The sequence below is a fragment of the Artemia franciscana genome, chromosome 8, assembly GCF_032884065.1.
Source record: "Artemia franciscana chromosome 8, ASM3288406v1, whole genome shotgun sequence".
NCBI classification, from domain to species: Eukaryota; Metazoa; Arthropoda; class Branchiopoda; order Anostraca; family Artemiidae; genus Artemia; species Artemia franciscana.
In genome coordinates, this window is record NC_088870.1 from 48,395,708 (window position 1) to 48,409,181 (window position 13,474).

Sequence of the window (13,474 nt, forward strand, 5' to 3'; positions counted from 1 at the left end):
TAAAATTTTTCTGAAGGCAAGTCAACCAGGTTAATGGTGTTCGATTTCATTTACTGTCTTTAGAGCTGATGACTAGTGATTGGCCGAGAGATATGAACACTTAACAATAAAGGCAGATATTTGCCGTCAAGCGGCAGTTCAAAACAAAATCTTGTTTTCATATTAATTTTTCGCATTCCAAATTAAATCATTGGGGTATTCTTGCAATTGATCACCTTAGCCACATAATTACAATCTGTAATAAAATTCCAATTAGAAGGACTCTGTGAATTAGCAAGGTCTTGTAATTTTGGCGAGGAACACTGTTCCGTATATGTTTTTGCTTTAGTACAGTATAAAGAAAAACAAATTCATTAACTATTGCCGCACTGTTTCACTTAAATCATAACTCAGTCGGACTATTATTGTTATTTTCAAGGTCAAGCGCCATAAGGTGCTCTCTACTCCAAGCCTTTTTAGAATCATTTAATCAACTGGTCCAACAGCTGGATACACTGCCAGATGTTTGAGAGTTCTTGAAAGGGAACCAGCAAGGGCCAGATAGATCTTCACTTTTACTTGCTCACCATCGATTATTATTTTCTAGGGGATAGGGGGGGGGGGCAAACGCCTTCATTACCTGGGAGATTCCGATTGGAAGATTTTTTTTTGCATTTTAATTCGATTTGTGTCATTTGGTTTATGGCTTCTTCCATTTCTCAGTTTAATGTTTTTTTTTCATTTTCTCTTTTATTCTGATTTTAGGTTCGAATCAATAACAATCGGAAGCCCTTAGGATTCTCAACTGATCCAGATCTTAATGTGGGACCTGTTATCGAGTCCGTATCTGAAACCGGACCTACACACACCGTAGATAGACTTCATCCTGGAGAGAGTCCAATGCAATTATCTCCAGAACCCTTAGAATCCAGAACTCCTTATCCGGCTATTGACCCGGCAAGACCCAGACCTTCGGTAGCTGTGCCTGAACCTGGACCTTCCAAACCTAATGTAGTCCCTTCTCAAGGATTGAACACCCTAAAGGATATACAGTTAGGGAAAAAATTAAGTAAACCAGATTCTAGAACAAAAGTCGACGAAAAAAAAATTTCATGTGTTGACCTCACGGGTGATGCGAAAGCTCCGGGTCAAATAAAGAAAGACAATGTGACGGTGCGAAAATTATTTGCGTCCGTATTTGGGAAGCCAGGTGGTAAGTTCTTTCCCCCAAATTTCTGATCTAGAAAATTTAGCGTATTGCAATTTTATGATTACTAGAACAAATAATCACTTGAAAGAATCCCCTTCAGTTTGCTCAGAAACCCTCCTCGTCTTTTAAAATGCATTTGAATGCAAAGGTTCCTTCTTCCGCTAAGGTACAAACCTAAGTGCATCTGTGTCCTTAAAAGTAAATCAATGGATACCAAGTAATGAGTGTTCATAATTGTAACAATCTTAATACCGGTACCAATTATTTCTAGGCACCCTTCTCTACGTAGTGCCTTTGCTCTTCTTCAAGGAACAACTAATCTTTTTCTTATTACCATGTCCTTTAAACACGGTTTATGCACATTATTTTTACCTTTGTGATGGTTAATATAGATTTCGATGTCTGTAATTTCATGGACAGTATTCCACGAAGACCTAAGAAAAGGGCCAGTGGACGCAGCAGAATAGATATATGGTGACTCCCTCTAAGGGTGATACACTGTAGTAAATTTTTGTGACAATTTTGGCCGTCTTCAAGGGAAACGTCGATTTTTGTTCGTTTAAGGCCTATCAGATCAGATGCCATGTGTCATTTTGATCGAAAATGAGTTCTGTATCTGCCGTGGGTAAACTGAGCGCAAGGATTCGAATGGTGTAATTAGAATTGTCCTCTCTCTTGCCTTTATACAAAGATAAAAAAAGATACAGACACTACTTTGGACGTGGATCTTATGGCCAGAAAGGAGACACGTGCAGACCATACATCTCCTTTTTGACCCCGTTCTTTCGAACTTTGAAATGTAGCATGTGTCTCCTGAATCAGCCGAATTTCAGCATGATCATCATGATTTGAAGAAAACAAGAATTAGCTGTTGTAATGCGATAGAGAGTACAATGCATTCCTGAAGTTTTGCACTTATCCCAAAATCAATTCAAATAGCAAAGGAGAAAGAAATTAGGAGGCGAGAAATTTTATAGTTTAGTCTTTGATGCATGATCAGAGTATTGGAAAAGAGCATATCATAATGCTTTTAAGTATTTAACGTGGTAGTTAAATAATTAATTTATCTAACTTTTATTGTTTAGCCTACCTGCAATGAAGGCACCGTGGATAATGCATCTATCGCAAAGAAAAAGCAGTAAATTGGTGAAGCAAAAGCAGCAAACTGAGCTTGAGTTTCAATTATTTTTCTCCATTGTTTGTTGTGTGCGCCAACTGAAGTAAGAAACATTTTGCTCCGGTTTACGCAACTGAGAGTACTCTGAAAGAGCTTTCTTTTCTAGTCCTCCAGATGATTTTCCAAAACACGACCCACCAACAGACATTCCAGAGCGTCAAGGCAGGCGAGTAAATAATTTCAGCCAAGCTTGTTGGGGGCCGAGCAAAAAAGCCAACAGCGAACTCAGCTTTCAACCCAGAGCTGAAGAATTCATGACTATGTAACGAAGTCGTTTGACAACACCTCCTTTGTCCATCACTGGCTTGATCATCAGGTTATGGCCAGTGAAGTGAACAACAATGATGATGTAGAAATATATCTCCCACAAATGCAAGTGAACTTGAGTTCACAGATCAAGAAAAAGCTCAGGTATAGCTATTTCTTACATCTGAAGTCCAGTGTCGATGATAGTACAGAACCATTACCTGTAAGGGTCTGCCAAAACACATTTATGTAGACACACGGATTTTCTTGTACAAAGCAGATTGCAAGAATCTGCAAGAAGATTGTCTAGGAGTCTGTGACTTTTCCCGTCAAGGAGAGACGTGGTAGACAAAGCAACAACAAAGAGACCGTAAATAAAGAGCATATAATTATGTATATTGAATCCTTCAGATCATGCCAGCCACATTATTGTCGAAATAACAATTCAAATATGAGATGCACTTTTGCACTTTTGAGTGAACTCACTTTTCCGTTCATGCTCATTGATTTTAAGAAAAATGATCAAAAAAAAAAAAATGGTCTCGTGATTCTTATGCTGCTGTGATGCGCAACTTGAATGTATCTTTGAAAGTGGCAAAGAGCGGTACATCGGAACTTTGTGACACCATGAAAAACAAAGAGAAAAATGAGCCGCTAAGTGAATCAAACAAGGAGGTAATGGAAAATCATAAGCAAATGTCACAGAAAGTGCGAAAGAAACTAAAAAAAAAAAAAAAAAAAAATGCATAACACCCTCGTGGAACACGAGGGTGTTGTGCATTTTTTTTTTTTAACCATAGCTGTTTTTTTTTCTGTTTGTGCACATCGAATTTTAATGAGAAGAGAAATCACCAGTGCAACAGCATAAACACATAAAAAAATACAGCAATGGTTAGTTTACGTATTTAATATATGCTATGCTTTACCCCCACCCCACTGATGTGCAAATATATAGGCCAAACTTGTTTCTAAACTATTACAAATTTGTAGTGACCCCATATATAGGCCATTTTTAAGAGGTCAAGAGGTCAAAAAGTGTTTAAATCTGAATTTGCGGTAGAAGCGATTATTATATTTGTAAAGAGCATAAAAAAAAGGCATCGAGTGGTACATTCACTTCATATGAAAGCCAGTAATACTGTTTGCACCAATTTTACCGCCCCTAGTACTCGGAATAGAGGCACTAGGACTGGTCCTGGGTTCCTCTGGCACTAGGACTAGGAGACCTCAAAGACGGCCTCGCTTTAGGGCCCTTTGAATGCCCTGGGACCACAGTAGGGTCCCCTAGAGTGGTCCTAGTTTCCCTTAAAGCAACCCCAGGGCCCGAAAACTATTCAAGACACCCCTGGGACCTTTATAGGGAATTTTTGGGTGCCATGGGACTGCTCTTTTAGTCCTGTATAATCAGGAAGTGTGGCCGAGATCACATAGTTCGTAGTGTGGCATGAAGCCATCTACGACAGAACTACTGATGGTGTGGTCTCAGCCATATACAGTCTAATCAGCGAGCTGCGAGAAGTGACAGAATTTGCTTTGGGGTGTGATAATTGCTCTGCCCGAAACAAAAAATGGATTCCGTTTATTGCACCTGTTTGCATAATGAATTACAGTCGGAGACCCGACACCATCAGTTTGAAGTACCTTACCAAGGGTCACCCGCATATGACGGTGGGCGCTATCTATGCTTGTATTGAAAAGAAGATAAGAAATCTGGCTGGTGTCAAGGATTTGAGGAATCTAGTAACCTTGATGGGAAATTGCAAGGGAAATACTCATGTGAAGGGTCTGGACACGACAGATTTTTTTCTATTGGAAAAATGAAAAGGCGCCCGAAAAGGGCCCCGAATAAGATTTGATCGTGCTGAAGCGAATTGTGATACTGTGCATAAGCCAAAAAGACCGTGCAATACAGAAATGATCAATCATGGTTTCAGCGGTAGCTGCAATCTAGTAAAGAACAGACCACGGCCCATAGTAACCCAAATTTAAAATGTTTTCTATATTAAAAATAAGAATAAATGTCATTTGTAGCTGGCTCAGGAATGGTAACTATTTTAATAGCAAAATTGTATTCTGAAAACACATTTATGGGTATTTAAAAAAAATAGCTTGAAACCCCTTGAAATCTGTGGATCATTGCCATTTTTGAAAAGTATATAATTGGAATCACTCTTGCCGAAAACCCCATACAAGAAACCGGATCTATAAACCTACCTAAAGGTCTTTAGATCTAAGCTTGTCTTGTTTCTGGAAAAAGTTCAAGTCAACAACTTGACGGACTTTCAGCAGTGGAAAAGTCTTCATCGATAAAGCAACATCTGAGTTCCCCGGGATCGTTCAAAGACCCCCAAAAACCTCCAGATGCAGTTTCAAGAGCAGTTTAATGATTTGGATTCAAAGGCAAAAGAAGTGAGGCTATTTCAAAATCCATTTGAAGTAAGTGTGACCATTTGCTCAGATAAACTGCAGCTGGAGGTCATTGTGTTGCAAACAAATGACCTTAGGGACAACTAAAAAGGATGACTTTTGGGCTTTTACTAGTTTTTGCCCAGGGAAGGGCAAAAACTTCCCTAATGTCAAAGGAAAGGGAATACTTTCCTAATGTCAAAGCTTTTTGGATGACTTTACTTTTCATTCTTTGGAACAGCATAATTAGGCGAAGAGACCCTCGTACTACTTCTCTTTTTCCTAGTGTACCCCCCCCCCCCCCACCGAACTCGCCTCCCATGTTCTGTTTTAAGAAAAACCTCCCTTCTTGTCACAATAAGAGTTTATACGGGAAGATATAGAAGAACATTCATCCCTCAAATAGTCAAAATTTTAAATCTAAATTTGTTTTCCCTGTTTTAATTTTACTAGTTTTTATCGTTTGACTTTTTTGTTGATTTCGAGTCCATGATTTTATGACATTGACCATTTCTTAAATTTTTGCTATTTTTTTTCTTTTTGTACTGACACTAAAGTGCAAATTTGGCCTTTATGGGCTTGTTATAGGCGCTTTGTTCATCCTTTTTGAGGAATGAGATACGTGATTAACGATTTGAGAACTAACTTGTCTAATGATAGTGTCAGGTCAATTTTGATGTTATGGATATCAGACCTAAATCCAGAAATGTCTACTATTTTGGCATCCCAACTACTACCCTTTCATCTACAATTTTACCACTCCCACAATACAAATTCTACAATTTCACCACTCCCACTAATACCCTTGTATATGTGCAGCACATCAATATATTATTAAATAACACTAATATTATAAATATAATAATATAAAATGTATTATCAAAAACAACATCCATGTTTTGATTCTTTCTCATTTGAACCTCTATTGTGTAGTCGGCCCCCAAACTTCTGTCTGACGGTTAATGCGACCTTCCGGTAGAAATGTTTTGAGACCCCTCTGATAAACAACAACCTAGGAGCAGCATGCAACTATTGTGTAAATTGATTTGATTTTAATTTTTATTCTTTTTCATTTTAAACTCCTTCCTTTTTCTTATTTTTTTGTGGTTTAAGTTGTTTTTTTTTTCATCGTTCAGGATACCCTGTATGCATTCAAAGTATTCGTTTGATTGTTCATCTTTTTCTTCCTACTATTCATAGACCCATTGTTTTCCAAGATTTTATTTTTCCCAGAATTTTAAAATATTATTTGTGTCAACGATTTTATTTTAGAAAATCAACCAAATTTTCGTGACCCTGAAGACCCAGTAACGATCCGTGCAATGAAGACAAAAGACTACAAAGTCGTCGCAGATAGAATCTCAAGAGATCCAGAGAATACAAGTGCTATTTCTGCTGTAGTTAGGGGTCTCTGTGACTTCAACCTGAATGCAGAAGGGCTCTCTTCAATCCTCGAAGAACTTCCCGAAAAAGTTGTTAAAAGTCCTGGTGAGTAAGCTATATACTTCATTTTGAGGTATAATATATATATATATATATATATATATATATATATATATATATATATATATATATATATATATATATATATATATATATATATATATATATATATATATATATATATATATATATATATATATATATGTATATATATATATATATATATATATATATATATATATATATATATATATATATATATATATATATATATATATATATATATATATATATATATACCATGCAAGATAGCACATTCTTCTATTGGTTTCTTGGAAATAAATTCAGCGACTGGCTAGTCTAATTAGCCATTTTAAATTTTATCTGAGCTCTTTGTTCTGCCCAGTTAATAGGTTTCTGAGATGTGTTTGCTACTGCTTTTGTTTCCACGGGCTAAGAGAAAATTGAAGTTGTATTTTTATTTAACAACTGGACGGTGGAAAGAAACCAAATATGATTTTCTATGTTCGTTTGAGACAAAATGGGATTTAGTCACCCCTTCTTCAAGTATAGAAACAATTTCTATGTTCCTCACTCTGGTTTCTCTCAAGTTTATTCAGGAATGGATCTACAACAAAATCCTGGGAGAGGCCCAATGTGACAAGGGGGCCAATGAGTGAATTCTGGGGGGGGAGGCAATGAGATAAAGGTGCCAGTAATTGACCAAATTTGGTATGTTTATTCTAAAACAGAGTAAAACAAGAGCTAAGAGCTCATATGGCACTTGTGACGAGGCAAGAAGAGCTAAGAGCCAAGAGATCATATGGTATGAGCTCTAGCAAAATTCTATGAATCAACAGATTGATTTAAAAGGAAAATAAGAGGCTTAATGCCGGTCAGGACTTAAAATAAGAGCTCTGAGTCACGATGTTGTTCTAAATATCAAAATTCATTAAGATCCGATCACCCACTCGTATGTTATAAACACCTAATTTTTTCTAATTTTTCCTTTCCCTTTAGCCCTCCAGATGGTCGAATCTGGGAAAACGACTTTATCAAGTCAGTTTGTGCAGCTCCCTGACACGCCTACCAATTTTCATCGTCCTAGCACGTCCATAAGCACCAAACTCGCCAAATCACCGAACCCCTCCCCCCAACTCCCCCAAAGAGAGCGAATCCAGTACGGTTCCGTCAATCACGTATCAAGGATATTTGCTTATTCTATCCACCAAGCTTCATACCGATTCCTCCACTCCAAGTGTTTTCCAAGATTTCCCCCTCCAACTCCCCCCAATGTCAAAAAATCTGGTCGGGATTTGAAGTAAGAGCTCTGAGACATAAATTGCTTCTAGATATCAAATTTCATTAAGATCCGATCACCTATTCGTAAAATAAAAATCCCCCAATTTTCACGTTTTCCAAGAATAACCGGTTTCCCCCTCCAACTCCCCCTAATGTCACAGGATCTGGTCGGAATTTAAAATTAGAGCTTTAAAGCGCAAGACCCTTCTAAATATCAAATTTCATTAAGATCTGGTCGCCCTTTCGTAAGTTACAAATACCTCAATTTTCAAACCCCTCCCAACTCCGCTCCCCCCCCAATGTCACCAGATCTGTTCGGGATTTAAAATAAGAGCTCTGAGACACGATATCCTTCCAAACATCAAATTTCATTGAGATCTGATGAACCGTTCGTAAGTTAAAAATACTTAAATTTTTCAATTTTTTAGTTGAGGGATCGGGATGAAACTTGGTGGAAAAATAAGCACAAGTCCTAGATACATGATTGGCATAACCGGAACGGATCCGCTCAGTTTGGGGTAGTTGGGGGGGGGGGGGTAACTCTGAAAAATTAGAAAAAATGAGGTATCTTTAATTTACGAACGGGTGATTGGATCTCAATGAAATTTGATATTTAGAAGGATATCGTGTCTCTTATTTTAGCTCTTATTTTAAATCCTGGCCGGATCTGGTGACATTGGGGGGAGTTAGGGGGAACCTAAAATCATGGAAAACGCTTAGATTGGAGGGATCGGGATGAAACTTGGTGGGAAAAATAAGCAGAAGTCTTAGGTACGTGATTAACATAATTGGAACAGATTCGCTCTATTGGGGGGGGGGGGAGGTTTAATTCTGAAAAATTAGAAAAAATGACGTATTTTTAACTTACGAAGGTGTGATCGGATCTTCGTGAAACATCATATTTAGAAGAACCTCGTAGCTCAGATCCCTTATTTCAAATCTCATCCGGGTCCAGCGTCATTGGGGGGGGGGTCAGTTGGAGGGGGGAGGAAATCTTAAAAAATACTTAAAGCGGAGAGATCAGGATGAAACTGAATGGGAAGAATAAAAACCTGTCTAAGACACGTGACTGACATAACAGGACCGGATCTGCTCTCTTAGGCGAGGTTGGGGGGGGGGGTAATTCAGAAAAATGAGGTATTCGTAACTTACGAACGGGTGACCAGATCTTAATGAAATTTGATATTTGGAAAGATCTTGTGCTTTAAAGCTTTTATTTTAAGTTCCAACCAGATCCTGTGACATTAGGGGAGTTGGAGGGGGAAACCGAAATTCTTTGAAAACGTGGAAATTGGAATATTTTATATTACGAATAGGTGATTGGATCTTAGTGAAACTTGAAATATATATTGAAGGATCTTATGTCTCAGACGCTCCATTTTCGATTCGAATTGGATCCGGAGACATAGGGGGTTGGAGGAGGGAAACAGAAATCTTGAAAAACGTATAGAGTGGAGAAATCGGGATGAAACCTGATGGGAATAATAAGCACAAGTTCTAGATACGTGGTTGACATAACTTGAACGAATCCGGTCTCTTTGGAGGAGCTGGGGGGTGTTAATTCCGAAAAATTAGAAAAATTGAGGTGTTTTTAACTTAAGAACGGGTGACCGGATCTTAATGAAATTTGATATTTAGAAGGAATTCATGTCTCAGAGCTCTTATTTCAAACCTCAACAAGATCCGTTGACATTGGGGGGAGTTGGAGGGCGAAATCGGAAATCTTGGAAAACGCTTAGAGTGGAGGAATCGAGATGAAGCTTGGTGGATAGAATAAGCAAATGTCCTAGATACGTGATTGACATATCCGTACTGGATTCGCTCTCTTTGGGGGAGTTAGGGGAAGGAGTTCAGTGATTTGGCGAGTTTGGTGCTTCTGGACGTGCTAGGACGATGAAAATTGGTGGGAGTGTCAGGGAGCTGCATAAATTGACTTGATAAAGTCGTTTTCCCAGATTCGACCATCTGGGGGGCTAAAGAGAGAGGAAAAATTAGAAAAAATGAGGTATTTATAATTTACGAGTGGGTGGTCGGATCTGAATGAATTTTGATATTTAGAAGGACATCGTGACTCGATGTCCTTCAGACATCGAGGCATTAAGCCTCTGATTTTCCTTTTAAATCAATCTATTGATTCTTAGAATTTTGTTAGAGCTCATACTATATGAGCTCTTGGCTCTTATCGCTTCTTGCCTCGTCACAAGTGCCATATGAGCTCTTAGCTCTTGTTTATATATTTTTAGAAACGCAAAAATGAGCATAAATTAGTTTAAAACAGGTTTCCCTTATGTAGTGGCTCTCAAACAGTTGTACGCCTACCCCTTGGGGGTTACGTAATAATTTTTAGGGGGTACGCGGCAACCCAACAAAAAAAAACGACCATTTTACTACAGGACTGGCAAAGTTGTCAAAAGTGTCCCTTTCTGACTCAACAGACTTCAGTGGGGACACGTTGCCATGTGCGTGCCGCTAAGGCATAGTCATCAGAGTGGGTGTGTAGGCCGGCCAGTCTCACTGGATTGTAGTAGTATTGTGTGATATTAGAAGCTCCTTCTCTGTATTGTGTTATTTTTTTGGTTTGTTGTGTGGACACTCAATCCTGTTCAAACAGTACGTAAGTATATTGATTCAGGTAGGTACTTAACTGAATTTTACAATAACAATTATTAATGGTTAGATGGCTCCTAAAGAAAAGGCCTGATATAGATCTGAATCAAAGCTCTTGGCCGTCAACATCACAAAATGAAAGTAGTCCCGAACTTCTTGTTACTAATGAGCAGCCCAAGAAAAAAAAATCAACAAAAACCGGCAAATGAATCTAAAAGTAAAAAAAGAAAATATGACGAGTTGTACTCAAAGTTTCGGTTTTACTAGGACTGGAAGTTAAGACGAGCTTAATACACAATGCGTTGTTTGTTCTGAAATTTTGTCAGATAAATTTATGAAACTTTCTCTTTTAAACGCCATTTTGAAAGCAAACATGAGGATTTTGTAAAAAAGCAGTTACAGTACGTTGAACGCCTTTTGGAAGATTATAAAAGTGGGAGATAACTTCGAAGACCACACTGCCTTTCCATGACGAAAGTAAAACAGTTCAAAATAGGGATGATACCTTTTTATTGACAGTGAACAGATATAAAATTTAACTGGATATTTCGAACACATATACAGTGTTCATCATCAGCAGTAAAACTGCTGATGATGAGTTTTACTGTTGATGATGAACACTGTATATGTGTTCGAAATATCCAGTTAAATAATTTTATATCTATTCACTGTCAATAAAAAGGTATCATCCCTATTTTGAACTGTTTTACTTTCGTTATAAAAGTAGGGAAAACAATAAAAATTTTCTGGCGCAGAAGAAAATGAAAGTGCTGCAAAAACATCTTACAAAGTTAGTCATTTGATTGCGAAGGTGGATAAAAACTATACTATTGGCGAAATTCTAATCTTCCTTGCCGCAGCAGAAACTGTTTCTTGTATGTTTGGAGAGAGAGAGGGAGAGAAAAGCTAAAATAATTAAACAAATTCTATTATCAAATGATACAGTTTCAAGAAGAATTAGTTATATTGTGTATGACATAAAAGAACAACTTCTAAGAGGAATTCAAGGTAGTCCTTGTTTTCTATACAACTTGATGAAACCACGGATGTCGCTGGCATAGCCTGACTGATCTTTTTTGTGTATCTGACATTTTTCAGGATGAAATATTTGAGGATATGTCGTTTTTTTTAAGACGCTTAAAACATCTACAAAAGGTTAAGATATTTTCAAGTTGTTAGATTCTTTTTTCCCAAAAACTAGCTCGAGCGGAAAAACTGTGTGTTAGTGTGTATGGAAGATGGTGAGGCTGTGAGCGGTCACATCACGGGGCTTGTAGGCCATGTTAAGAAGTTTCAACTGAGTGTAAAAAAAAAAAAAAAAGGTAAAGGATACGGCATTAGACTTTACAGTCCTTACCGGCGGTGCTGATCTCCGTTTCTTGGCCCTTCAGCCAGGAAGTGCAATGGGGGGTTGGGGGCCAGCCAACCTGTGCTTCCACACACCCTTCCTGTTAACCTTCCCCAGATTTCTCCAGGTACCCATTTAGAGCTGGGTTGACTCTGGCTAAGCTTACAGAGTCTCGCCACTGACCCCCGTCCCTAACTGAAGAAAATGGGTACACTGGGACTCGAACCCGAGTCCTCTCAGACAAGGGATCCAACTTCATAAAAACTAGGCCTTAGAAATATCATTACTTTAAAATTCTATGCCAGGAAATGGGGAGCCTCCGTGACAACTTATTGCTACATATTGAGGTATGATGGCTTTCTCGGGCAAATATTGTGTCCCGTATATTTGAACTCCACAAAGAATTACTTCTTTTTTTTTACCGAAAAACAACTCCCATCATTCTTCTGTACTTTGATTTTGATTGGCTTTTGAAGTTGGCTAATTTAAGTAATATATTTGATAAACTCAACATCTGGAATTTATCCATGCAGCGCACTGTTTCTGATATTTTTTTTTTTATGTAGAAAAGAAAACTAGCGCAATGGTAAAAAAGATTACTCTCTGAGAAAAACAAATAGAAAATAACAACTGCGAGCTGTCTGAAAGATTACATACGTTTTTGCAAGGTAATGAGAAAAACATATCTGATTTCACTGAGCCAGCATTTTAATGCATTGAAGATCAACATAAGACAGTACTTTCCACTTATGAAGTAACAGTGAACCTGGGTACGTGACTCCTTCAATGCTGATACTATGGACACTAACCTGACTACCCTTCAAAAGGAGCAACTCATTGAAGTCTCATGTGGTCTCACACTGAAAAATCAATTTTTGACATGTAAATAATGAGAAAACCATATCTGATTTCACTGAATTTAAGACTCAAATGAGCCAGCATTTGAATGCATTGAAGATCTGGATAAGACACTACATTCTACCTTTGAAGAAACAGTGAAGTCGGATACGTGACTTCTTCAATACTGATACTATGGACACTAACCTGACTACCCTTCAAAAGGACAAACTCATTGAAGTCTCATGTGGTCTCACACTGAAAAATCAATTTTTGACATGTAAATAATGAGAAAACCATATCCGATTTCACTGAATTTAAGACTCAAATGAGCCAGCATTTGAATGCATTGAAGATCTGGATAAGACACTACTTTCTACCTTTGAAGAAACAGTGAAGTCGGATACGTGACTTCTTCAATACTGATACTATGGACACTAACCTGACTACCCTTCAAAAAGACAAACTCATTGAAGTCTCATGTGGTCTCACACTGAAAAATCAATTTTTGACATGTAAATAATGAGAAAACCATATTCGATTTCACTGAATTTAAGACTCAAATGAGCCAGCATTTGAATGCATTGAAGATCTGGATAAGACATTACTTTCTACCTTTGAAGAAACTAGTGAAGTCGGATACATGACTTCTTCAATAGTGATACTATGGACACTAACCTGACTACCCTTCAAAAGGAGCAACACATTGAAGTCTCATGTGGTCTCACACTGAAAAATCAGTTTTTGACATGTAAATAATGAGAAAATCATATCTGATTTCACTGAATTTAAGACTCAAATGAGCCAGCATTTGAATGCATTGAAGATCTGGATAAGACAGTACTTTCCACCTTTGAAGAAACAGTGAAGTCGGATACATGACTTCTTCAATACTGATACTATGGACACTAACCTGACT

General features: G+C 37.8%; 1 protein-coding gene across 1 annotated transcript in view; it reads left to right on the forward strand.

The window, feature by feature from the left end:
• LOC136030513 (uncharacterized) overlaps positions 1 to 13,474 on the forward strand; it is a 90,303-nt gene that overhangs the window by 51,033 nt on the left and 25,796 nt on the right. The window contains exons 8-9 of the mRNA XM_065709540.1: positions 745 to 1,192; positions 6,291 to 6,506. Of these exons, the coding sequence (XP_065565612.1) occupies positions 745 to 1,192; positions 6,291 to 6,506 (664 nt within the window). The remainder of the gene's footprint in view (positions 1 to 744; positions 1,193 to 6,290; positions 6,507 to 13,474) is intronic.